The 27,706-nt window shown below is 44.7% G+C and overlaps 1 protein-coding gene across 9 annotated transcripts in view; it reads left to right on the top strand.

Annotated features, from left to right (window-relative positions):
• Positions 1–27,706, top strand: part of PIP5K1C (phosphatidylinositol-4-phosphate 5-kinase type 1 gamma) — a 282,746-nt gene that overhangs the window by 91,959 nt on the left and 163,081 nt on the right. For all 9 annotated transcript variants that reach the window (XM_083179358.1, XM_083179359.1, XM_083179360.1 and 6 more), the window contains exons 6-7: positions 22,508–22,660; positions 22,847–23,146. In XM_083179358.1, the coding sequence (XP_083035484.1) occupies positions 22,508–22,660; positions 22,847–23,146 (453 nt within the window). The remainder of the gene's footprint in view (positions 1–22,507; positions 22,661–22,846; positions 23,147–27,706) is intronic.

The raw sequence follows: 27,706 nt of genomic DNA, 5'->3' as shown, positions 1-27,706 counted from the left end.
CAGAGCAATATATCCATATATATATCAACTATATAAAGGCAGGTATTCATAAAAAAAAACGTATAGGAAAACGACAATTAAAGATACAGCTGCATACTATATTATTCCAATGGGGTCGACATCACCACTGTGAACACAATGGGCCTTATTCTGGTTGGTGCGGCCGGGCCGTACGCGTACGTTCCGGGGTTTTTTATGATCTGCGCATGCGTACATTCGCTAATGCGCAGGCGCGACCACTCACCAACGCTTACGGACGGGGTCTCTACGTGCGAAAAAATCTGTACGCGAGTGTACGGTATTGGGGGCGGCATAGGGGCGTGAAGAGGGGAGCGGCCGAAATAATGAGGGAAAATGGGCGTACACGGGGGTGTGCACCAAAAATGAGCGGTGCTACTACCGCACGATCGACTAAGGCACCGTTCATTTCGGACACAAAACAGGCGGCCGCCAACCGCCAGCTCAAACCACCCCTACAGATACCGCATGCCAGCGTGCGCCTGAGTTTGCTAATTAACGCTGATTCCTACTCAAACACATACACCTGAATGTAATAAGCAATGCTGCAGTCTATTAAGTCTAAACCATGATTTCACTACCTGCAAGCCACACACAGCACTCAAACACATTGGAAGCTTATCTTTATATACTTCTCGACATTTAAAGGTTTGTTTAATTTAAGGTAAGAATCTTTTTAAGACCTGCTTATATATGCTAAGGTAGCTATTTGCTAAACAGTTAGACACATTCACTACGTGCTTTCATAGACTTTACGCAGTAGCACACTCAATCTACACAAGTCGACATGTGTCAACGTGTTCACTCTAATACTAACATAGGTTTTGTATTTAGGATACAATAACATAAACCACATCTAACACCTACAAAGGATGTTTCAGCAATGTTTTAAGCCCATGACCACTATTTTGCACACAATCTTTGTATAGTACCCAAAATAATGACCTGTACCACTATCTCATCTGCTATGATTTGGATTTGACTACACTCTGGATGTAAGATGCCACCAATCACATTATTGCACTCTCATCTCTCTAACAAAGGATTCCTACATCTGCTTATGACACTGTAAAATCATATATATTTAAAAAGTTATGCATGTTTGTTCACAAGCTAATTTATCATGTTTGGCCCATTCACACATCTTTTTTTAGGGAGGACACATATGCATTCCTACACAAATGTACCTTTTCACCCTTGTTTGTCTGCCTCACCCACTCCATGAGGAAAGCATTGTTCTGGACCTGCTTTTACCTACTACTGTAGGAGCTACCTCACCTGCACACAAACTGCTTTCTCACCTATTAAGTTGCTCTGCACATGTGCTGACACAAACTAATTAGCAGGGAAAAGTTGGATAGGAACATGGGAATGGCCATGGAGAGGGTTACACATGGGAAACTTCGACCACACTTCCACAAATGTTCAAAAATACCCTGGTCAGTAAGTACACATAAATCTAGTATTTGTTTCACACAAGAAATGACACATACCACAATTTTGATTTAATTTGTAAAATAAATTTATTTGCTGTTCAGCATCACAGCTTATTTCACACTTTAATGTGAGAAATCAAATAAACAAATAAAATAGACACACAAATAATAAAACAGCCAGAACAAGAGGTTGCATATCTCCAAACATGTGTTACCCTGCAAATGCAATGGTGAAAGAAATGGGGACACCAGAATACGTACTGCAACAACCAGGGTGAATACTAAGCAAGATACACACCACCACAAATTTATCCTGCATTTGTAGAGGTCAAAATACGAACTTTCATGCCCATGGCACGCAAATGGATAGATGGCCAACTCAGGAAGCGGATGTCCAGTGCAATTTAAACATTTGGGGTCCAACCACAGAGGAAGTGAACCAGGTCTCATTATTTGGGCCCTTTTTTCCCCCTTTTAGATGGGGCCTTGGGGACAGGGGCCTTTGGCTCAGCTGCCTTGCGGCGTCTTCCCCTAGTCGACACAGGAGGGTCAGCAGAGGTGGAAGGTTGGGGAGCAGCTTGGGGTGGGGCAGCAGATGGGGGATTGTCCCTTAGGGACCTGGCGGTGGACAGCTGCTCCGCAAGAAGTTCATTCTGGCGGCTGAGGTGTTGGCCAATGCTTACTATGCCAGCCGCCAGAGTGTCGTTAATGCGGGTCAAGGCCTCACACTGCAGCCTGTTTGTGGCCTTCCACTCCGCCAGAAATTCCGCCACCTGCTGCTGACGGATCGCAGCATCCACCCCTTGCTGCTCGATCCTCTCCAGCGTCACCATCATGCTCTCTTCCCATGTCTCCTGTGGCTGGGGCTGGGGGTGTCTTCTTGGTGGAGGATGGACCACTTGCTCCACCTGTGGCTCTGCAGAGGAAGATGCTGCCGGTACATCCTGGGTTTCTGCTTCTTCTAGGATAAGAATTGAAAACAATGTCACCATCACATACGCAATAAAAAATATCTTTCTAAATACAATGCATTACTGTGACTTACCATCAAAAGCAGCATCAAAGACCTCCGCCGGGAGCTCACTGTCCATATTGGAGATCCCCCTGATCTCCCCCACATCAATCACGTCCAAGGAGTCCTGCTCCAGGGGGGTATACTCCAAATGGTCAGGCATAGGACCTCTCCCGGTGAACATGCTGTGGTTGTACCGGTCAGTCATCTTCCTCTTCAGTGTACTTTTGAAGTCAGTCCACCTACAAGTTTAAAAATACAAATATCACCATGAGATATGTGCACCACTGTGCTACGTGTAGGGTTACCACCTAGTCCCTTAAATTCCGGACACATGTTAATTACACAGGTTCTGTGGCAGTTTAAAATTAGGTGAAGTGGAGTCTTGAAGTCAGCCAGCCACAGAACCTGTGTAATTAATATGTGTCCGGAATTAAAGGGACTATGTGGTACCCCTAGCTACGTGACATTTCCTAGTGTGGGTGCTCTTATGTTTTTTTGCCATATGTGTCCCACACACACATTCATGTCTCAATTAGGAGGCATTTCAGTGTCTCATCTCATTCATTAGGCCACTAAATGCACATACATACATCACTATGCAGAAATGACATCATCCATGGCCAAATTAGGCACCTCCACCTGGTGTGAAACTACACATTCCACCATAGCTTGACAATGTGGTTATTATGGAGTAATTTAACTATGGAATGGCATACTGGGATGTGTAGTTTCTCACCAGCTACATGTGCACAGTTTGGTCATTCTTGTTTCAGTAGCATCATATGGAACATGTTACAACAACTCTTTCAAAAACACACTTTCTCTTGTCCCATCACATACTTCACATGAGCAGAACTGTGCCCATAACCTCACATCACACCAATGGTGCATGTTTCATATATCAATGTGGGTTATTAGACATGGTTGTGTTCACATGTGACATTGAAGTGTAGCACTATCTACAAACACACCTTTCTATTAGTCTCAAAACATACATGTAACATATGTACACACATATGACATCAGGGGGACAAAGACCAGGGCAATTTTTCAGCAGTCTCCAGCAGGAACTGAGGCCCTTATTCTAGTTCACTCTTTCTGCCCAAATATTTCTTTGATGGACAAAACCATGTGCACTGCAGGTGAGGCAGGTGTAAAACCCCACCCAAATCTGATTATCTCTGCACAAGTAACACCTGCCTCACCTGCAGTGCACATGGTTTTGTCCATCTAAGAAATATTTGGGCAGAAAGAGTGAACTAGAATAAGGGCCTCAGTTCCTGCTGGAGACTGCTGAAAAATTGCCCTGACAAACACACTAACCTTTTCTTCACCGCGTCCCAATTTCTGACCACTGGTGCCACCTGGTTCACTTCCTCTGTGATCTTCTCCCAAAGGTTTCTCCTTGCACTGGCACTAGGCTTCCTGGTTGCCAATTCAATCCATTCGCGTGCCCTGGGCACTAGAATTCGCATTTCGGCCTCTACAAATGCAGGGTTTCTCTTTCTGGAGGTGGTATCCTGCTCAGTCCTCACCCTAGATGTTGCAGCACGTTTTCTGGTGGCCCCAGTTCTCTCACCATGCACCTGCTGGGTCACACCTGTTTGGAGAGATGCAACCTCTTGTTCTGGCTGGTTGCTTGGCCCTTGTGGAGCTGGTGGAGGTTGAACAGGGCCTGTTACTGAGGGGCCCGCTTGGCCTTGGGTCCTCCTTGTCCTCTCCTGCTCCCTCTGCCTCAACCTTTCCAGCAAGGATTCTGCTCTGGCTCTCTGGAGAGCGTCCTCAGCTGCAGAATCGTCTGAACTAGACATGTTTGCAGCAATTGTGGCCTGCATCTGACTGAATATTTATATGTTAATCTCCCGCCATGAACAAGGGGGCGTATATTTTTTCCCGCAATTGACTTGCTAATTTATGCCGATATTTCCCGCCGATAACTGCCGCTTAAATTACGCAGGTCTCCGCGCACCTGATCAATCACCTGTATATGCACATACACAGGTTGTGGAGCATTGTGTTCTGCATCGTGAAATGTGTGCACCTGACATTCCAATGATGAGTGTTGTCAGCTGGTATCTGTTGGAGTTCGTGTATGCTTTGTGAGTCACATTTCAAAACATCGTTATAATGCTTTCCTTACATATGTAATGAGTCTGAAATTGTCATACACCAACATGTTGCATTGTGCCCCTTTAAGCAGCGTATTTGTAAGTAGACGCTTGCGTGTATTAATTTCCGCACATTGTATATACAGTACGTCTCTATACATTGAATGCATGCTGTTGGTTTTGGTCTGTGTATCTCGGAACGGTCCGCGTAAGTTTCTATTCGCATCCAGTTTGTTCATGTAAGAAGGATTAATAAAGTTAATACCAAACAAACAATTTTTTACACCAATCAGCAAGCACCAAAAGTGATATATGTACCTGCAATTAATAACTGCGCCATTGCCACCATGACTTCAACCAGGGCTAGGGCGTTTTCTACCCAGGAGCTATTGGCCTTGGTTGAGGTCATGGACCGCCGCCTGGGGCCCAGGGGCCCTTATGTGTCAAATAATGACAGGCGGCGGGCATATAATGCTGCCCGCCGGCTAATTTTCGCCCGGACCGGCGTGGATAGGAACCTGGGACAACTTGAGCGGCGCTGGTCTGACCTGCGCCGGCGGCAGCCAGTGTTGCTTTGCTCACTTCGCCGCCATATTGCCCGATGTAAGTTTTTATTTACTAGTATGCCTGCGTTTTTTTTTTGCGAATGTTTTCTGTACTTTTTATAAATATGTTCCTGAGTATGTGGGTGTATAGGGGGTGTATAGGGGGGGGGTTTAAGTAGTTGCTCAGTTTTTGGGTGTAGCATATCAATTAGTTTGCATGATAAATGTCTGAAATATAACAGCAATGATAATTTGGAAGGTTATGAGCATGACTAATGTGAATTTTTCTTTCCCCCTTTTTTATGCAACCCAATCTTCAATTTCGATGTCATCAACATGAACATTTCAGCACGGGCAAGGGCACGCATGGAAGCCCGGGAGCAGGCAGCCCGGGACCAGGCAGCCCAGGAGCAGGCAGCCCTGGAGGAAGAAGAGGAGGAGGAAGAAGAGGAGAAGGAGGAAGAAGAGGAGGAGGAAGAAGAGGAGAAGGAGGAAGAGGAGGAGGAGGAAGAGGAGGCCGAGACAATGGCTCAAGCTTGGGCCCACACAATTTCCCCATCCCCTTCCCCCTCCCCAACCCCCACCCCCTCCCCCTCCCCAACACTGGAGACACTGGCTGTAGCTGGGGCCCACACCATTTCTCCATCCCCTTCCCCAACCCCCACCCCCTCCCCAACCCCCACCCCAACCCCCACCCCCTCCCCAACACTGGAGACACTGGCTGTAGCTGGGGCCCACACCATTTCTCCATCCCCTTCCCCCTCCCCCACCCCCTCCCCCTCCCCAACACTGGAGACACTGGCTGTAGCTGGGGCCCACACCATTTCTCCATCCCCTTCCCCCAACCCCCACCCCCTCCCCAACCCCCACCCCCACCCCCTCCCCTCATGACCACCCCAAACACCGCACAGCCAACCAGCGGGGACCAGGATGGCTCAAGTAGCCGTAAGTAAATAATGTGTATAATGTTGACCTACACATTTCTACACATCAAAAATCACAACAACCACATATGTGTATCCAACATCAACATTAGTTGCAACATATCACTGCAGGCCGACCATAAGGTGTGTCCTGTCCTTCTCCAGGAACAAGGGTCCCCTTGGTGATATTTTTGAGTGTGGCCATGCCTCACCCCTTGAATAATTGACATAACAGTACATCCAATGAGATATCCGACATTAGTGGTGTGGTAGTTATGTGGCTCCAGGTGTTGGGTAACTCCAGTTCCCAGCATGATGTGCAACACAGGGCCGGATTATAATGGAGGCACAAGGGGTCAGTGCCCCTGGGCCCCCCTCTAGTTAGGGGCCCCCTGTGGTTGGCATGTATTTAAAAAAAAATAATTGATTTGTTTTGTATCTTTTGTTTTTTGCTAAAGGTTTTGTCCATGGGTGGGGTAGTGCTGCAGCTTCACCTATCTGCCAATGTGACAATGATTTATGGTGCTGAACATCGGGAGCCAAGGCACACTAATTGCACAAGTGTGCAGTGCATTTCTGGGACTTGACTAAGTCCCCTGACACTTTGCACCAGAGGACAGAGGCTGAGAAGTTTGTGCTGAGCTCGGATTGGTGGAGCTCATTACATGCTTCTCAGGTCCATGGAGAACAGCAGCAGCAGCTTAGTCATGGGAGGGTTTTTAATCAGAGGCAGCAATAGGACTGTGAGGTCTCCTCCAGAGTAAGGGGCAGAGGGACAAACACAGGCTTTTCATGTGGTGTGTGTGTGTGTGTGTGTGTGTGTGTGTGTGTGTGTGTGTGTGTATATATATATATATATATATATATATATATATATATATATATATCCCCTGCAGTTAACCATTAACCAAGTTTACTCTGTGTTTTGACAGTATAATTTTCTCCCATGCAGTGTGCGGCCAGTAATGACAAGTGCAAGGGGGCCCCCCGGTCTAAAGTACCCCGGGCCCCCCAAAGGCTTAATCTGGCACTGGTGCAACATAAATGTAGAGATTGTTTTGGTAATAGTGTGTGAGGCCATGCGGATGCATGCTTTACAAACATAGCTGTAGGCCTATAATTTGTACAGCAATGTCCTACATTTAAAATAGTAAGGAGTGCTTAAGCCGCCACAATGTCATAACCCTTAAATAGCACAGCCTAATTGTGAGGTTAGAGGTGATTCCCCCAAAACCAAACTACCAATTGGGTCTCAGCATACATACATTCAAGAAGGAGTAATTGAATTAATGTTATTTACTATGTACAGTATGTGTGTGTTAACATATTATTTTTTAGTACTGTGTTTACAGCAGACCTATCTTCAATGTAGTTTAAAAATGTATGTGGCCTTCACACATAACTCACCACTTTTTATTATGTACAAATACAACAAACATTTGTGTATGTTATATATTATTTTTTTTTTTATCCCTTCACTACAGACACTGAACAGCAGCAGGAGGAGGTGGCAGCCCTTATTCAGGAGATATTCATGACACTCCTCTATCTCCAAATCCTTTTTGGCCTTCTGGAGGCCCGCATTTAATTTATTTTTATCCCCCCCCCCCCCCTTATTATTTTTGTTCAAAATAAAAGTTTATATTGTCTTATTAATTGCCTGTGTTTTTACTAATAAATATGTTAGAGGGCTTGTAAGGGTAGGTACATACAGATGTGTACTGTAAGTTATACTTGTAATTTGAGGTGAGGGGTAATGATTGATGTGTGAATGTGTGTGTTTTTGAGTAAAATAACACATAGTGAAAATGCATGAATGTTTAATGTTGTTAGATTAAAACGTCACACATAACATCAGGGTAGGTATACATGTTACACATTGTGGACAAAGAAATTATGGACATATTTAGTACATATACAGAAACACCAACATAACTTGATGTACAATTAACAGCAATATGGGGACACATAGATAGTGATTAAAATGCAACATTAGAACATAACAAATATACATGTAATGAGGGTTCAAATGTTGTTTTATTAGGTCTTTATTAAGGTAGACAATTGAGTTAATAGAAATCAATAATTGAATAACAAATAGATTAATTAATCAATTGTCAGATTTGTAGGTGAAAGGCAAGATTTGCAGGTCCATATATGTGAAGAGTACGGCAGCGTACACGGACGTACGCTCACTCTCACGAGCGGTGACATAAGCTGTGTTTTCCATTGAAAACAATAGGGACCCGTCCGTGCAAACTGGCGTTCGCTCAGATCTCCGCAAGAAGTCAGTGGGGAGACGGACGAAAGACGTCCGTAAACGGCGCCGTACGCTCAGTTGTACGCCTGTTGTCGGAGTGCAAGGGCTGGGCCGTCCGCGTACGTTGCCGTACGCTCATTTGTACGCCACTCCCCTTCTACGGTATTTCTGCCCGTACGTAAGCGGCTGATTTGTGGGTGGACCTAACCCCAACGGCCGCGTACGGCTAGCGTACGTTAATGGCGAACGTACGCACGTTTGGCCGCTCCGATCAGAATAACCTCCAATGTCTGTTCGCAACTTCTTTATAGCTGGATGAACAGAGCACAGCTCAACAGTGGGCAAAACTACTTCCCTCTGCCTCTCCCCAAGATCTGCTTTTGGACCGAATTCATCGCTTACCAAGGCCTAGATCCGCTCCTGTGGGAGCTCCAAGGGACATATTGATGAGAGTCCATTTTTACCACATCAAGGAGGCCCTTTTGAAGGCTGCCAGACCTTCTTCTGATACAGCAGACTCTTTAGGTTCTTTACAACTTTTCGGGGACCTCTTTCAGTTTACACTTGCCAAGAGACGCTCTCTTCTCCCAATCACAACTGCTCTCCGCAAGGCTGCTGTTCCATATAGGTGGGGCTACCCAACTAAACTCCTTGTCTCCAGAGAAGGTTCTACGATCATCATTTCAAACGTTGAGGAAGTGGAACCTAACAGACCTCTCCAACTCCTTCTCCTACCCGCCGACTCCAGCCGGACTGGTCGGTGGCTGAGCAGCGCAACTAGAATCGTTGATGGGTGGTGGTAGTGGACTCCATATAGTATCCCCAGGTTCTTTACTGTTTAGTCTGAAGTTTTATATACACTCTAACTGATGTGAGTCATGTTTTGCACTGTATGCACATGGGGATCCCTGGTGGCTGACCGCGTACGCAACTTAAATATCACTTCTAATGTTGCGGCAAAATATATGTTCAGTGTTGGAAGTATTTGGGCGTTACCTTTTGCCCTCGGCCTGCTGGCACTTTCTCCTTACTGCGGGTCTGGCCCCTTGGGATCCCTCAGGTGCCTCATTAGGGTTGGTCCTTAATGATTATTATGTTTAGATGGTTAATTAGTTTGAGGGGAGCAGGGTAATCTGTTTTTACTCCCCCTTATTAGATGTGTGAGGTGGTGCTACTTTGGTGCCTCACTTGGGCTCCTTTGGGAGCCTCTCCATTTAATTTGTTTGTGTTGTATCCCCTTGTCTTGTTACTTCCTTATGTGTTTTCCCCCCCAGTCTTGTGTTTTTTCTCTTTGCTATTCAATTTGGGTCCCCAACACAATGCCAATTTTGATGCCTTTTCTCTTGGTCCTTATGCTACATTTAAATTCTGGTAATGGTTAAAATTATTACATTAAATGTGAAAGGCTTAAATTCCCCCCCCAAAAAAGAAAGGTAGCTCTTTCCTTTTTTCATAAAAAGAAGGCGAGTATAGTGGCCATTCAGGAAACCCATTTCAGGAGCTCTGACCCCCCTCGTTTCTCTAACAGTCATTTCCCATGTTGCTATACGGCGAACGCCCTGACTAAGAAAGCTGGGGTTGCTATTCTGTTTTCACATACCTGCCCTTTTACTTTAAAATCCCAGGTTTCTGACCCTGAGGGCAGATTCCTCATTCTAGTAGGGTTCTTAGAGGGTAAAGATGTCACCTTAGTGTTGTGCTATGCCCCTAATTCCAGACAGTTACAATTCTGCAGGAAGGTTGGTGCTGCTGTCCAGCGAAACGCAAAAGGTGCTATTTTGATATTGGGAGACTTCAATTTAGTGGTTGACCCTGCTGTTGATAGGTCTTACCTGCCTAGAGCCTCCTCCTGCAGATCTCAGTCTCTAAGTGGTAAGTCCCCTACTGGCTTTGGCCAATTACTAGGCAAATTTGATCTTTATGATGCATGGCGGGTCAAGCACCCGAAGGAGAGAGACTTTACTTTTTATTCCCATGTCCACTCCTCTTACTCTAGGATTGATTTGCTATTGACGAACAAATGGACGCTAGCTCCGATTTCTGACATTAGGATCCTGCCCATGTCCTGGTCTGACCATTCCCCTATCCTTATCGATTGGGACGTTGGTGCCCGTAATACTGCCCCTGGCCCCTGGAAGATGGGTAGGTTCGTTTTGTCTCAGCCAGAGGTTTTTAAAACTATTCAGCAAGACATTAAATCTTATCTAGACAATAACTCCCCTGACGACACTAATACCTTTTTAACCACTGGTGCTCACTGAAAGCGGTTATTCGAGGCGGCTGCCAGGATAAAAAGAGCTCATAAAATTAATCTAGACTTAGCGGAAAGGAAACTGTCCAGGTTAGAAGAGGAACATAAAGTAAACCCCCTTAATAAATCTATTTATAAGCAGTTACTGTCGGCCAGGGAGGTGGTGAATGGGTTTTATCTCCAGGAAGTGCAGCGTAATTTGTCTCGCCTGAATCAGAGATTCTATGTTTTTAGTAATAAGGCAGGGAGACTCCTAGCCCGTAAGCTGAGAGGGAGGCGGGCAAAGGCTCGGATCCACTTTATTTCTGCATTCGGAGGGTCCAGGGTTTCAGACACGAGCGAGATAGCTAATTTATTTACAGAGTATTATACTCAGCTATATAACTTAAATACTGATACTCCTCAGCCTGAGGAGACCGATATTCGGACTTTCCTGAGTACACTGAATTTACCTAAGTTAAACCCTGAGGCATGTATCACTTTGGATTCCCCTTGGACCCTCTTGGAGATTGAAAGTGATTGAGGACCTGCCTAAAGATAAGGCCCCGGGCCCGGATGGTTATCCATCTAACTTCTATAAAAGCTATAAATCTGAGCTGGCCCCGGTCTTGCTACGAGTCTTTAACGAGGCCTCCTCCTCTAGTGTTTTCCCCAAGGAAATGCTGGAGGCACAAATAGTAGCAATCCCCAAACCGGGTAAGTCACCGGCCTCAGTGACAAACTACTGTCCAATCGTGCTCTTAAATGTGGATGTAAAAATCTATGCTAAACTGATAGCAAATCGCCTCTGCCCTCTACTTCCCTCCCTTATAGCTGCAGATCAGGTGGGGTTTGTCCCGGGTAGGCAAGCTCCAGACAATACCCGCAGAGTGTTTAACGTTATGGAACACTGTGATTTCCATAAGGTGCCCCTGCTGATCCTGTCCTTAGACGCGGAAAAAGCCTTTGACCGGTTACACTGGGGTTATCTTAACTCGGTCTTTGGTTTTCAGGGGAGATTTCTAGATTCTATTATGGCCCTTTACTCCACCCCATCTGCGAGGGTGTTTATCAATGATACCCTTTTGGCGTCCTTTAGCATTTCTAACGGCACTAGGCAGGGCTGCCCTTTATCGCCCCTCATTTTCGCATTACCAATAGAACCTCTGGCTGAGACTATTAGGATGAACCGGAGTGTTGAGGGACCTGTAATTGGAGGCCTTTCCCATAAAATCAGCTTATTTGCTGAATATATTTTACTGTGCATCACGAACCCCACTTCCTCCCTCCCTAAACTACATGATATTCTGGATTTATATTCCAGGATCTCATATTATAAACTTAATATGACTAAGACTGAAGCTCTCCCGCTACATATCCCTCATGAGTCGTTAGTAAGGATTAAGGATGAATATAAATACGCCTGGCAGACACGGGCTATTACAGAGCCGGCCCTAGCCTAAATGACACCCTAGGCAAGATTTTGGCTGGTGCCCCCTAGCACCGCCACCAGTTCCGCCTCTGACCCTGCTCCCCTTTCCCAGCACCATCAACCCTCATCATAGCAGTCATCATTTTGGTGCCCCTACCCGCAATATTTTAAATAGAAACAGCGCACGCATTCGGTGCGCAGCCCAAACAGAGGTGTGTTCTTGCTGGGAAGGGGCATGGCCACACAATAGTACCACCAATTCAAATTATGCCACACAGTAGTGCAACTTTATTCACATTATATCTTGCGATGGTGTCCCTTATTCACGTTACATCACACAGTAGTACCACTTTACCTTATGTACATTACTCCTCACATTATTCACATTATACCCTTAGAAAAAAAATCCTGAGAAAATATTGTATTTTAAGCACCTTCATGGCCACACTGCAACCCAGCACAAAGCAGTGTGTGCTGGGCAGAGGAGAAGAACTGCAGCTGCTACTGTCACTTAAGGGGAGGGGGCCCAGGGCCCCCACTGGGCCCTTCCATCAGACTTTGGCGTGGGTAATTTGTACCCCCTACCCCTTTCTCTCTGTACCCCTGATAATACCACACAGTAATGCCCCTTACACATGACACACATAATGAATGTACTTATAACCATAATGCCCCGTACACATTATGCCAACCTTTATTAATGCCCTTCATACACATAATGACACACATAATGCCCCTTACACATATGTTGCACATAAAATGATATGCGGCATGCCTATATTCTGTGTGCGACTGTGGCTGTACCTGCAAACGGAATGCTATGTTACAGTGATTTCCATTAATACACTATTTCATATGCAGATACAGCCTCACTCACACACAGAATATAGGCATGCTGCATATCATTTTAATCAGCAGAAGCTGCTGATGCCCCCTGGCATTCCAAATGCCCTAGGCAATTGCCTAGTTTGCCTATGCCTAAGGCCGGCTCTGGGCTATTAAATATTTGGGAGTTCAACTAGCCAGAGAGTCCGACATTATAGAATGAAACTTTGTCCCTCTTTTGAGCTCTCTTGAGAAACTTAAACAGGATTAGTTGCTACATGAAATTTCTTGGTTGGGACGTGTAGCTACGACCAAAATGATGTTGCTTCCCAAACTTATGTATTTGTTTCGTGCTATCCCTAGATCTATCCCCAGGAAATTCTCCCTTAGGATTAATAGGCTATTTTCTCGTTTCATTTGGAAGGGGAGCTAGGCCTCGTATTGCCAGACGCACATTGGTGCTACCAAAAGATTCCGGCGGAGTTGCGTACCGTGATCTTGAACGTTACCACTCGGCCTGCATTTTGAGCCAGGCCCGTGACTGGTTTGTAACAACAAACCCTAAGCCCTGGGTTAGCATAGAAAGAGCTTTCCTGGAGAATTTTGTACTCTCTGAGCTTATTTTTCTGCCTGCTAGGGCGATTCCCGCATGGACGGGTCCGGGAATAGCGATCAGAACTACTTTGCGCGTCTGGCATGAGGTGGTGGCAAACGATCCAGATGTATCCCTACCCAGTCCCCTGTCTCTCCATTAACTCGCTAAGCAACCTAATTCCAGATCTTCGCCTGGGGACGTGGATAGAAGAAGGTATTAAGTGTTTGAAAGATATATACGGTACGGGTTCCCTTCTCTCCTTTTACCAGCTACAGACACAATTTCAAATCTCCAAGCATGATTTGCAGATACGGCACTGGTTGTCGGAACATACTGGGAGACTCATACCACGCTTCCCGACAGTTCTGACCCTTACCTTATCGTCCTCTAATCATAGGGGAGGTATCTCTAGATGGTGTCAATATATAGTATTGTTGGGCAGGAGGGGGAAGTTGGTGTCTCAAGTTGGCTGGGAAAAGGATTTATCTCGAGAACTTCCCGATTCAGTTTGGGAAGCAATATTTAAGTCTTGCTTTAAGATCTCTAAATACATGCACCATTGTGAAATGTATTATAAACTGTGTAATAGGGCCTACTTTACCCCTTGTCGTCTTAATGCCATTTGGCCCACCATATCCAATCTCTGCTGGAGGGGATGTGGATGTGTGGGATCCTTAGTATATATTTTCTGGAACTGTTCGACCCTGAATTGATGAGGTCCTGGGCCTTTCATGTGTCGGTCTTGTTTTGTTTTGTCTCTCTTTGTCTATTTTACCTATTCTTACTTATTTGGCTATTATAAGTTATCAGGACATGGCTAAGTAGCAGGGCAGGCTGGGAATTCCTGCCTCGTTGGCATTGGGGCAGGGGTAGTACTGAGTTGTTTTAGTCCTTGCCTTGTTTTCTTTGCTCATTTGCCTGCTCCTTACTGTAATGCTGTTATGTATACTACTGTAAGCCCTATTCTATTAATAAAAACTAATGTTCAAAAAAAAAAAACTTATTGGGATTGGTTTTTGCTCTCAGTGGTTATGCGCTCGTGATTTTCCCTTTTTGCTACTCTGATTACCCCTTTACAAATTTTATTTAACTCTTTATACTTATTGAATACCTCCTCAGCCCAGTTAGCCTTGCATATTTTAAATGCTTTTTTTCATTTTATGGTTTATTGCTATCTTACCTTTTTATGTCTACCCATGATGGCTTTTTCCTGTTGCTATTGCCCTTATTTCCTTATGAGATATATTTAATTGTTAGTGTATCGAGTACATTTTTTAAGGTTTCCCACATTTCCTCAGCTTTTCCCCCTCAAATAACGCATCCGACTCAATTTATTTTAAAGATTCCCTAAACAATTCAAAGTTGGCTTGTCTAAAATGTAATATTGTAGATGATCCCTTTTTTATATTTTTGTTTACAGAAATTTATTTCCAGTGAAACCTTGTTGTGGTCACTATTTCCTAGATGTTCTATTACTTTGGTATTTGATACTAAATCTATATAAATTACTATAACAATTGCTTGCACATCAAACCCGACGACCTCACTAGTGATCTGATGCTCAATGTGTGTATGTCCAACCAGATGACCGACAATATTTCTATCCAATTTTAATGTCTTGGTAATGAAATGTTCGGGGGATCCTAATGGCTGTGTCTAGTGCAGGGGTGTCCAAACTTTTTGTGACGAGGGCCAGATTTGGTGAGGTGAAAATGTGGGGGGCCGACCATTCAGCCTGACGTTCTTTGAATCATTAATCACATCAGAATGGTCCCCCACTCTGCTCCCATTCACTCTGTCCCTCCTTCACTGTATGTTCCCCACTCTGCACCCATTCACTCTGTCCCACAGCCTGCCCCCTTCTATTAATGTCCATCAGTGCCTCCATTCATTGTATGTCCCCAAGCCTGACCCTCCTTCACTATATGACCCCCATTCACTATGTACCCCACTCTGCCCCCATTCACTGTATGTCCCCCAGCCTGCCCCTTCTCCCCCTTCTCTGAATGGCCATCACTGCCTCCATTCACTGTATGTCCCCCAGCCTGCCCCTTCTCCCCCTTCTCTGAATGGCCATCACTGCCTCCATTCACTGTATGTCCCCCAGCCTGACCCTCCTTCACTGTATGTCCCCCACACTGCCCCCTCCCTTCTCTGTATGTTTCCCAGCCCCTTGTGTAAGCCAGAGGAAGGAGAGGCAAAGCAGGCACTGCAAGTACAGGAGATGCTTGGGCTCCCGCTGCTGCCCTCCTCCACTCTGCATGTTACAGGAGCAAGCTTCCCCCTTGCTGCCCCCTCCCCAAACACTGCTGTCACTGTGATTGTGGAGTAGGGTGATATACAATTGCAGCAGCAGGGGTAGGATGCCAAACACATCTGACTAAGGTGCTCGCCGGGGCCCCACCTTTAGTGTCCTGTGCTGTGCTTCCCACATCTGATGCTCTGCCTGCTTCCAGCTGGAGGCTGCGGCCACTTGAAATGACAGCACGGGCCGCAATTGGCCCCCGGGCCTGACTTTGGGCATGCCTGGTCTAGTGTGTGTATAGGAGCAGCAATAAATTGTATACATCCTATAATTTGGTCATTCAGAATATAGCGGTGTGTTTATGCTCAATTCGGCTAATTCTGGGCTAAAGGGAAATGGTAAAGCAGGAATGATGATTGGTCACTCCAGTGTTTAGATTCAAAGGGAAGAAGAAAAAGTACTCTCCTTTGTTTGGGGGCACACTTATCAGATAAATGTGATGATTATGAAATATTTTAAACATAACTTTTTTTTTTTTTTAACATATTTTTTATTGAAGCATTAGCATCATTGCATTGTTAACATTTGGTCAATTCAAAGCGAAAATAACTTTGACATAAAATATTTAAGCATGTACATAACAAAATTCTTATACATACAGATGGGGTAGGTCCCATCTTGGCAGGGGATGGCGCCATGGCGATGGTGAGAAGGGTACGCGCGCGCACGTCCCCTTCCGACGGCGCTTCCATCCGTTCCCCCGGGTCCCCGCCGCCTGCCCGCATCCCCCCCTAACCCCCCCTTACCCTGTCCGTCTCCCTGAGGGCGAGACGGACAGGGTTTCCGTCGCGCTGGCGACGGAGACTGAGACGCGCGTGCGTCTCAGTGTATTCGCTGGCGCGGCTGCTGGCGGGTCGCCAGCGCAGACGTTCTGGCGATCCGCCAGCCAGGATGGGACCTGCCCCATCTGTACAGTACATTGATATAATAACTTAGTGAATGTATGACTCAGGTATTTACCGAATATGGTGTTATGTATATAATAGGCACTCCCTAAAGAAGGTAATAAAAAGCTGGGGTAAAATACCTGAGCATCAGCTGAAAAAGATGCAATGCTTCCAACTACTTTGTTTTCTAGTTTACCGAACCAACAGAAAAAAAGGACAGGAGCTGTATCCACAGCCCGCATCCAGAGATTAATCTATAAGTGTTCAAATGAAAAAAAACAAAAAAAAAAAACAACTCCCCTTGAGGTGAAATATACAGATCTATGCACCAGAAGAGTGGTGTTGAGTATCAGAGAGTATGATTCTTATTCCAATAATCCCTCAAGTGAAAACGAGGGCTAGAAGGCTAGTATTGGAAATGAGCTATTGACTTTGCATACATTGGTCTAATATAATAAGTTTGGCATGTAAAATGAGTTGGCCTAAATCGTCATCCAGTTTGGGCTCACAGCCCTTGTGTGACAAACACATATCAATACTTTCATATAGTTAGAGAAGTGGTTCAGTCAGTGCTAGAGTTATAAACAAAGCTCCATGAATTTATGTAAACTGTAACCTTGCGGGGTAATTGAAAAGTATTCTAACTAGCATAAGACATAGTCAAATAGGTAAAGCAATGTGGTCAATAGGAGAAAGTCAAACAGAAAGAATCTATTTTTTATGTCACCGCACCAAAAAGATGAAGCCACAGCAATGAAATAAATATTGAAGGGGCTTGGATAAACCACCACAGAGTGGATGGGATAGGACAATACAGTGGTAAAATCAATATTCCTAAAAGAAGCAGAGCCAATAGAGAGCCATAATGGTCTGAATAAAGTGTATGCTTATTTCTCAATGGCCTTCTATGTGACCCACTTAGAGCTTGCACCAATATTTCCTCCATGTTGCAATCGGTAGTCTGTACCACGGGTAGAACTGAAGCCCTAGTCTGTAATGGTAAACTGGAAGCGTTAATTCCGTGGTTCATAACAGGAGAAAACTCTGAATTGAGCTCCCCAGCAATGGGTGTAAGGTTGAAAGAAACATAAACTACACTATGGTTTATGTCAGTAGAATCCGCAATCTCACTGTGTTTGTCACTCTGTGACAGAGGGGGTGGTTCCACACTAGAAAGCTGTTTTTCTAGGGACACCTGTGTACGATCAAAGAGAGACATAATGCGTTTAAATCTGATATCCAGGTTTGACATCAGCAACCGCGATAGTTCAGTAGCCATGAAGGCAGTAGTGGCACCTGTAACAGACATTGTGAAAACAAAGCAAATCTTAATCCGTTCTAGCCAATAGCATGAAAGATGCCCAAAAATTATATAGCAATACTTATTCCTGATAAGTAGTAATTGAGTTATGTAGTTGTTAATTATACTACAGTAGCTGAATATGCATTCAAATATCTATAATAAGAACAGGTACAGTGAATTCTTTTTTTTAGTTTGCTGTGAGGGCAAAAATGTGGATAGATAGATAGAAATTAGCTAGAGTGAAAAAAATTACAAAATCCTTAACTACCTCAGAAGTGATTACAATTGTACACATTGCCACTAGGTGGCAGTGTTGTATTATATATTATTTTGTGTATGGCTTATCGATGTATTATTAAATATAAATCCACTATAGAACATGAAAACACCACATAACACAATATTCCAATAGGTAACGATCAATTATGCACAAAGAGATATAGACAAACTTGTATTTGAGTCAGAGTTTCCAGTACAACAAGGCTTCTTTCAGGACTCCTGTGAACAGTTAAGTGAGTGGCTAATTGGCAATCATACATTTATCCTCAATAATCCAATAGGACACTGCAATCAGTTTCTCCAGAAGATGAATAATACCCTTGTATGAAAAATAAATGTTCAAGTTAAGTGACAATAAACGTACACGGCTGGTTTTTGAGAAGTTAGAAAAGCATTGCAGTCAGGGAACTTCTGGATTACCGGTAACAATTACTGTTATGGTACACGATAATTTATTAGCATATTAGTCTGTAAAATGTATCTTTCTCCTGATAACACTCAGCCTGAGCAGTGCCCAAAACAAAATATGGTATGCAGAATAGGCAGTCAAACTATAACTGTCCTAGGGGGCGTCCGCCGCGGAGAGGACGACTCCAAATCCTGTTTCAGTAGCTCTGTTTCCGAATCCCCAACAAATCAAATGTGGCATGTCTCACTGCCTGAGGGCAAGCATTTAGGAGGTGCAGATATAAGGGTTTGGCTGCAGTTCAGACAAAGAAAGGGCAGAGCAAATAAAACAGTCATGGGCAGGGAGAGTGAGCATCATAGAGATAGGCAACTCACCAACAGCTGCCAACACCTATGATCTCCCACTAATAACCGCACAGAAGGCTCTCGGCCACACAATCCTCACCGAAAGTTGAGACTGCTGCATAGTCTCACTCCTTATGATCATCAGCGGAGCATCTCCTCCACCGTAGCGCTCCCATGGGCAGCGGGTTCAAGATGAGCCTTCTGTCTGCTTCTGTCTGGCTCCTCTCCTGCACGTCTGCACTGTATGATCTGCCCAGCGTTTCTGCACAGCTCCCACCTCGCAGCACCCCATCCACTGTTGGCAGCGCTAGTCTAGCCAGGGTACCAAGATCTTCCAGCAGCAGGCAAATGACAGGGCCAGGTCTTGCAGCTCTAATTCAGCTGCTGTGCTTAGGGTGCCCCAGCTCCCATCAGTGGCAGGTTGTTCCCACGGTGGCTCTCCCAGACAGCTAAGCTGTGTTTTGAGGATGGCTTATCCCAGGTCAGATAGCAATGCAGGGGGCTCTCAGCAGTATTCTCTGGACCGCTCCACAGTCGCACAGCATGGTTCTCATTTCTCAGTCTGTTGTCACTGCCAGGACTCAGACCGCAGCCCCGCTCCTCAGTGTCATCAACCTTCTGACAGGGTGAGTTAAGGGTAGTGAGCGGGCGTCTGAGGGTTTTATTTGGTGAGCGTTTAGGTAATATGTTAATGGCAGACCTGTGCCAATTTTCGCACCAAAGATTGGCGGTCATACAGGCCGTTACTGTTAACTCCGGTGGAATATCAATATCCCGATCCAAGACAAGGTTCCCACAAATCAGCTCCTCCTCACCTGCGCTATGATGCATAGATTGTCCTAGTTAAACGGCAGATGAAGAAGGAACAAAAGGACAAAGTGTAGAAAAGTCCCAAGGCGCTATAAGTCCTTGCTGCCGTAGACCCAAATGGAGGACCACTCGGTAATCCTCGCTGGTAGATACTAGAGAAACAAAGGAAGGTCTTGCTGGCGCTGATCTCGTGTTTCCAAAAAATGTGTAATAAAAAAAGTGTTTATTTGGTAAACACTCGAAAATACTATTCGAGTGTTTACCAAATAAACACTTTTTTTATTACACATTTTTTGGAAATTCTAACACGTTTTTTTCATATATTTTCATTTCCTCATTTCACGAGAATCATCTTTTTCGTGGGACACACGAGTTCAGCGCCAGCAAGACCTTCCTTTGTTTCTCTGGCAGATGAAGAAGGGTTGCAGCTGATGTTGGTAATCCTGATCGGGAGGACAGTTAAAATGCGGCCATGCTTGATGCCCCGCCCACCGGAAGACTAAAACATAACTTTTAATACATTTTCCTAAAATGCTGTTAGTGGACAAGAACATGACAGACTACACAAAACATCAAAAGGTGGTCTGAAAAAAAACACTAAGTGGACTCAACTGAGTCCTTCCAGCATGTCACAGAGCTTCCGAACATCAAGGTAAGCAGTGATAGCCACTTTCACCTGCAACACATACAGGGGTGTTTGCCACGATCTACGCATACCTAACTATCCCCCACCACCATCACATTGGATGGCACTTGCTTATACATAGTAACTGTGTATAGTTATTTATAGGAACAGCGGTGATCACACCAGTTCCCTATAACGCTAAACAGCACTGTCTGCCAATTTAAGATACCTTGGTGATCACCTTTTATCTTATATTTTTTTCTCATACTTTCCAAGGCACATTTATATAAGCGGTCTGCTGTAAATCAGACATCCTTATTCCATCAATGCTCTGAGCAATGGGATATAGCAGTCAACTGATTACTCAGACCTAAGACATATCTTTGCCATCCCCTCTATATCTCTTCTGCACAACAAATTTCTTCTATTTTGGAATACTCTCATCACTAATAAAGGGGATTTGACAGGACCCTGCTCTGACTAGTTGTCAACAGGGCACCATATACCCACATAAAAGTGACAGCAGATATTCCACCTTAAATATAACGCAGCTTTGTGGTGAGTACCGCTCACTCCCCATCAATGTATGGACAAATGGGAAGCAGCAGCCTACTAACCCACCAGGTATAAGTCGCCTCTTTGTGCACTCTACTCTAGCACTCTCTAAACTTCTACCTTTTCATTAGCACTCTCATCTCCACCCAAGAGGCTTCGGCAAGACCCTGCACTGATACATGCTTCAACAGGGCACCTTTTTCCTAGGGAGGAGACAGCAGATGCTATACTCCTTGAATTATTAACTCCATACATACAGGCTCACAACACAGCCCACTCACTGCCCTCAACAAAGCACTAGGACTAGTCTATTGATACGATAGCAGTGGCTGTGTTCTTTTTACCTGTGGAGGTTGTATTTTCTTGTAACTTATCTTCTTCAACACCACCGCAGATAGTGGCTACCATTGTTTTGCTTGCCTGTTTTTTTCTTGTTTTTTTCATGGTTGGAGTGTGTACTCCCTCAAAAATTAAAACATTTGACCATTACCTATAGGAGGGATATTCATAAAATCGACTCCAATACACACCATACAATTTATTGGATCTGACGGGTCATCAAATTTATTATTTCACCATCAGTGTTTAAATTTCATCATAGTGTATCAATTGACTCGCATTTGTGTTTACAGGTATTATAGGAATTTACACTGTGATTGACACCAGCGATAGACTGCTGGAAGGACTCAGTTGAGTCCACTTAGTGGTTTTTTCAGACCACCTTTTTAATGTTTTGTGTCATGTTCTTGTCCACTAACAGCATTTTAGGAAAATTTATTAAAAGTTATGTTTTAAATATTTCATAATCATCACATATAGAATTCTTTATCTGATAAGTGTGCCCCCAAACAAAGGAGAGTGCTTTTTCTTTTTCCCCTTGAATCTGTACAATTTCTACTCTCAAGCCCCGTACACACGGGGGAGATATATTGCTCAGCCATATACTGCTAGCAATATATGGCTGAGCAATATATTGCTCAGTATCTCCTTTTCATCAGCGACCAGAGATGGTCGCTGATGAAAGGGAACCTCTGCCGGGCGGTGCCGCAGAGGTAATCAGCTGGTCGCAAGAGCAAGCTCCTACGACCAGCGATTAGAACGGGGCTGAAAACGGGAGCACGCACCCGGCGATTTATCACCGGGGCGCACACCCATCACTGGCAATATGGTCGCAGGCGACCATATTTCCAGCGATTTCAGCCCCTATCGCCCCTGTGTGTACACAGCTTTAGGGGAGCACCTCCACATGAGTAACTCAAATTGTAACATTCAAACCAGTTGATATCTGTGTCTACTGTGGATCCATTATCCAAAACATTTATTTGGCTATTCCCCCTACTGATGCTAGGTGTAACTTGTGCGCGGGTTTTCCAACTTTCCCTATTGATACACTCCAGTGTTTACCTAGCTTAAGTCAACAGGTTGTTCTAATGCTGGCGTGGGAGAGGAGTTTATCCATTCTGCTGTATTTCTTTGTATAGTAGTCCCTGGTCTACTAACTGGAAGAAAAGGGTCATTTGTATTTGATGAAATTATTTTTGCTAGTAAACTAGAGGTATTTCTGTGGCATTCTCATTCCTATTTCCTTTTTTATCCTTTACAGTATTCTCTCTGTAACGAGCCTTTAATTGAGCTCTCCAATCCTGGGGCAAGTGGATCTCTGTTTTACGTCACCAGTGATGATGAATTCATTATCAAAACTGTTATGCACAAGGAGGCTGAATTCCTCCAGAAACTGCTTCCCGGGTATTATATGGTACGTTTTCTTTATTGTCCTTTATTTAAACATAGTTTATACTGAAACTTCCCATTTGTATTTGTTTCCTTAACCCTCTGTATGTTTTTTGTATGTAGCCCACAAAAAATACTATACAATATCTTCTATATGTTCCCCGTAGGTGCCTATATATCTAAGACCTTGTATTGTCTTCCAACTTGACAGAACCTGAACCAAAACCCACGGACACTTCTACCCAAATTCTATGGATTATACTGTGTGCAGTCTGGTGGGAAAAATATTCGTGTGGTGGTGATGAACAATATCCTGCCACGAGTGGTGCGTATGCATTTTAAGTATGACCTCAAGGGTTCCACCTACAAGAGAAGGGCATCCAAGAGAGAGCGAGAGAAACGTAGTCCCACCTACAAAGATTTAGACTTCATTCAGGAGTCACCCGAAGGACTACTTCTGGACACAGACACCTTCAGTGCATTGGTCAAGACCATGCAAAGGGACTGTCTGGTGAGACCTCTTTTTACTTTCATAATCTATACCATTTTTAATCATTTTATTTCAAAACTGAATGTTAACTTTTTACTATTTTTGTGTTTTAATCCACAATACTAGGTTGTTTAGTACAGTTCATGATGATACATTTACTTGCCTTGACTTCCAGTTGAATCCTATTGGCTGTTCGTTGGCTTTTTTTTTTTTTTTTTAACCTAATGATGTGTTATACATATTCTAGTATAATGTTCTTGGAGTAGCAGTAGATTATTTACAACATCTCATGCTGCCTTTCAAAGTCAAAGAACTCCCTTTTGTATCTCACTTAGGGGGTTATTTAGATTTGATCGCTGATGTGCGATTTTTGCAAATCAAGTGATTTATTGCAGGACTCCGCATGTGTATGGATCATAGCGAGCCAAATAGTGATAAACATGAATGGCTCGAATCTCAATCCCTGCAATTTGACTGACAGAAAGCATGCTTTTAGGGGTGGTAACCTGCTGCTTTCTGGGAGTGTCTGGGAGGTGTGTCCATGCATTTTAAGGGAGGATGTGTAATGTCAGTGCCAGCCTCTATCAGCCTGTCTTAAGTTGTGTACACGCGGTCAATTAGGCTTGCTATTCGATCGAATCGAGATTGAATCACATGGCCAGGCACCCGACATGCATGCGATTTGGACAATCTAGTGCAGATCTGCACTATATAGTAATTGCAGCCCTGTCTATCTGGGTTTCGATTTGTGCTGCCACTGGAGCGTGCATTGGAATCTCAAGGTAAAAAATCTGTGCGATCTGCATGCGATTTTGACTATATAGTCAAAATCTCATGCAGATTGTACCCGTGTGTACACACCGTAACTTGCAGTTGTGGAAGGGTCAGACTTAAATTTTCACAGAATGAAAAAATAATTAGATGGTTTGAAAATTGCATATGTATTTGCGATAGGATATGGATTTTTTTGCAATAGGCATGCTATATTACACAGGTTGGTTTTTTCTGTCTGGGTGGTGGCTATCTACTGAGTCATCTGCAGATAAGCGGCCAGGTCTGAATCAGGCCTTTTTTTCTCGGTTTATCTGCTTGCAGACATCTGGAGAGAGAGATTCCCATTACATTTGTACAGTGGCTCCCAGTGCATTAATCTGCACATCCTCTGTGTAGTTTATTCAGAGTTTTGAGTTGTTGTTTGTTTATCTCTATCTCCTGTTTAGCTGGTGATGTTTTACCAACCTCTGGCCCAAAGCACTTGCCCCAATCGCATTCAACTGATTTGAAGCTACATCGAAATTCAGCTAGCTTCATAAATATGAAGGTCTCCAATCTCAAACGATCATCTATCCATGACATCCATATCTAACAACTTAAACCTTCTGGCTATAACAGAAACATGGCTCTTGCAATCAGACAGTCTCCCCTGCAACACTGTCATGTGGTGGTCTCTAGTGTTCCTTCTAGGAACCAAATGAGGCAGGGCGCTGGAGGGGCGGACCGGCCACGCCGACGTCACTACAGGGGGCGTGCCCTGGCCGCCGACTTCACTACAGGGGGCGTGCCCGGGCCGCTGCGTCACTACAGGGGGCGTGCCCGGGCCGCCGCGTCACTACAGGGGGCGTGCCTGGGCTGCCGCGTCACTACATGGGGCGTGCCCGGGCCACCGCGTCACTACAAGGGGCGTGCCCGAGCCGCCGCATCACCAAAGGAGGCGTGCCCGGGCTGCCGCATCGCACATGGGGGCGTGCCCGGGCCGCCGCATCGCTGAAGGGGGCTTGCCCGGCCATGACTACGTCACTGAGCTGCCGGGACGTAGTCATGGCCGAGCAAACACCCTTCAAAGATGCGACGGCCCGGGCAATCCGGCGGGACAGACTGCAGGCTGATTTAGCGGGGCACTGCTAGAGGGGCAGGGAGCATTTTGCCCTCGCTAAAACAGCCTAGCGGGAACACTAGTCTCCATTTCACACACCTCTAGGCCAGGTAACCGTAAAGGAATTGTTGTTAAAATATTACTATCTTTTACATACAGTTTCCCTACAAGTTCCATCACTCACATTTGCATAATTTTAAAGTACATTCTATAAGCATATGCACTACTCCTTTCTCTTTGCGTGTTGCATCTATCTATCGCCCATCTGAGCTGCTGATGGGCGATAGATTGCAAAGGAGCTCACTTCCTATCCTCCGCCATGAGTGATTTTAAATGTCTGATATCTGCTGCTCACGCCTCCCAAGCTACTCTCTCTAACCACCCCCTTGGCCTTAACCAATGGACTGACTATTCTACTCCTCGGTAGGGCCACTGCCTTGATCTTCTTCTATTTGCCAGACTATGCTCAATTTCTGAATTCACTTCTTTCACTTTCAGATCACAACCTAACACCTGCATGCTCTTCATTAATTCAAACGCTGTTTCACTGAAGTCATCCAAGCCTCCTCAAAACTGCAGAAATATTAACACAATTTTCAAAAAATCTGCAGCATTGCGACAACTGCTCTTGCCTATTTCTGCTTTTACTTCTCCCGAGACAGCTGTATCACGCCTGAATTAGACTTTAGAAATTGCCATTGGTGAAGTAGCTCGAGCTACCCTGTTATCTCCACATAGGACTAGATGTCAACCATGGCACTCTAAATTAACAAAACCCCTGCAAAAACTGTCAAGTAGAGTTGAACATCAGTAGCGCATCTCTCATACTCCAAGTGACTACTTCACCTTATAAGACCATCTACCACCCCTATTGTAATGCCCTGGACACTGCCAAACAAATGTATTTCCAAACTCTCATCTCTGCTCAAGGGGATACGGTCATTTGGTCTACAGCATGATGGTCACCATGGTTCTAGGTCGACAGGTCATTAGGTTGACATGGGGTTTTTGACTGTTTTTGGAGCCGACATGTGGATGGTAGGGCATGATATTCTGCCTGTAGGCACATGTTGTGTCGACGTGGTGCTACGTTTCAGTGTCCATGTCGACTATGTCGACATTTGGCTGTAAAAAAACAGTGAAAACACCATGTCGACTGTCGACCTTGCCCATGTCAACCTAATGCATGTGTCAACCTTATGACCTGTCGAACTTGTCCCATGTCAGCCTTACAGCATGTCGACCTATTGCTTGTCCACAAACATCTTGTAGACCAAATGATCAACACCCTGCTCAAGCCGCAAACCCCATGCAACTTTTTCATACATTTTAATCAATTCTCAACCATCCCTTTCCCAACCCACTAGCCACTATCAATGTGTTTTAGTACTTCAGGGACAACATTGACAAGATCCCGGATGAGATGGTTGGCTCTCCAGTGAGAAACCTGCTCAATTCCCTACCTGAATCATCTGGCACCTTATCAATTTGATCCCAGAAATGAAGATGAAATAGCAACACCTTTCGCTTACTCTTGTTCTACTACCTCTCCTCTTGATCCTATGCCTTCCGAAATAAATCTCTATCTGCTGTTCTCTTGCCTTCCCTGTTAAAGCATGTAGTCATGATTCCTGTTCTGAAGCCCTTCTTGGTTCTCATCCTACTTAACTAATAACTCTTTTCAGTGTTCCTTTCTATGATTTCACCTAGCTTTCGCTACCTCTGTCAGTCTTGGGTCCTATGCTTTTCTCAATTTGTGGGGATTTGGTAAAAAGCGCTAAATAATGATATAAAACGTAGTTATTGCAAGAACTACGTTTTATATCATTATTTTTTATTTAGCGCTTTTTACCAAATCCCCTAAATTCATCCTATTAAAAGAGCTGTTTTTTTAACACATAGCGCAGAAACCACCAAAATCTACCAAAATTTCTCAATCTTTACTGCGTGCCTGATTCTGACTTTTTTTATTTTATTTTGCCCGCTGTTCTCCTGGTTGTTCCCCAGGTCCCTGCCTGTGCCCCTCCCTCCCCTATCCGTGTGAAGGCCTCAGCGAGTGTGATACTCGCCAAAGGAGTTCGCACAGGCAGTCTGCACATGCACAAATACGCGAATGCGCAGACCCCCCACCATCTTAACAGGGCTGAATTCGGCCACTTCCTTTATCAGGCTGCACAACTCTTGACAAACTACGGCTCTTTGGGATTTCAGCATCATCTGTATGCTGTTGATACTTAAATTTACTGTACATATCCTCTCCAGACTTGTCACTATCTGTATTTGTCCATGTCACGGACTGCCTTTTTGCTGTTTCATCTTAGATGTGGTCTTCCCACCTCTAATATATATTAATTATTTTTTGGAAAAATTCAATGTACACTATCCTATAGTAGTTTGCACCCTGATATCTCTAAAGGCCCATACACACTTGACAATTTTCAGCTGAAAATCGCCCAAAACAGCCATTTTGAGTGCTTTTCATCAGAAAATCGCCTAGTGTGTATTGCCGACTAGCGATGATGCGTGCTCCTGCATCATCGCTAGTGAGGTGGGCAGTCTGCTGGTTTTACCAGCACAACTGGCGATTGATGGCTGAAAAACCAGCCAAGTGTGTACAGCAGCTGGGCTGAAAGATGAAAGTCTTTCAGTCCAGCTGACAGCCCGCTCCCTCCCCCTATTCATACTCACCCCTCCCCGCTCCAACGCTG

This window comes from Crinia signifera, chromosome 1 (genome assembly GCF_055691185.1).
Source record: "Crinia signifera chromosome 1, ASM5569118v1, whole genome shotgun sequence".
In the NCBI taxonomy this organism is placed as follows: Eukaryota; Metazoa; Chordata; class Amphibia; order Anura; family Myobatrachidae; genus Crinia; species Crinia signifera.
The sequence above is the reverse complement of the archived record's forward strand: the minus strand, read 5'-3'. Positions and strand labels throughout refer to the sequence as shown.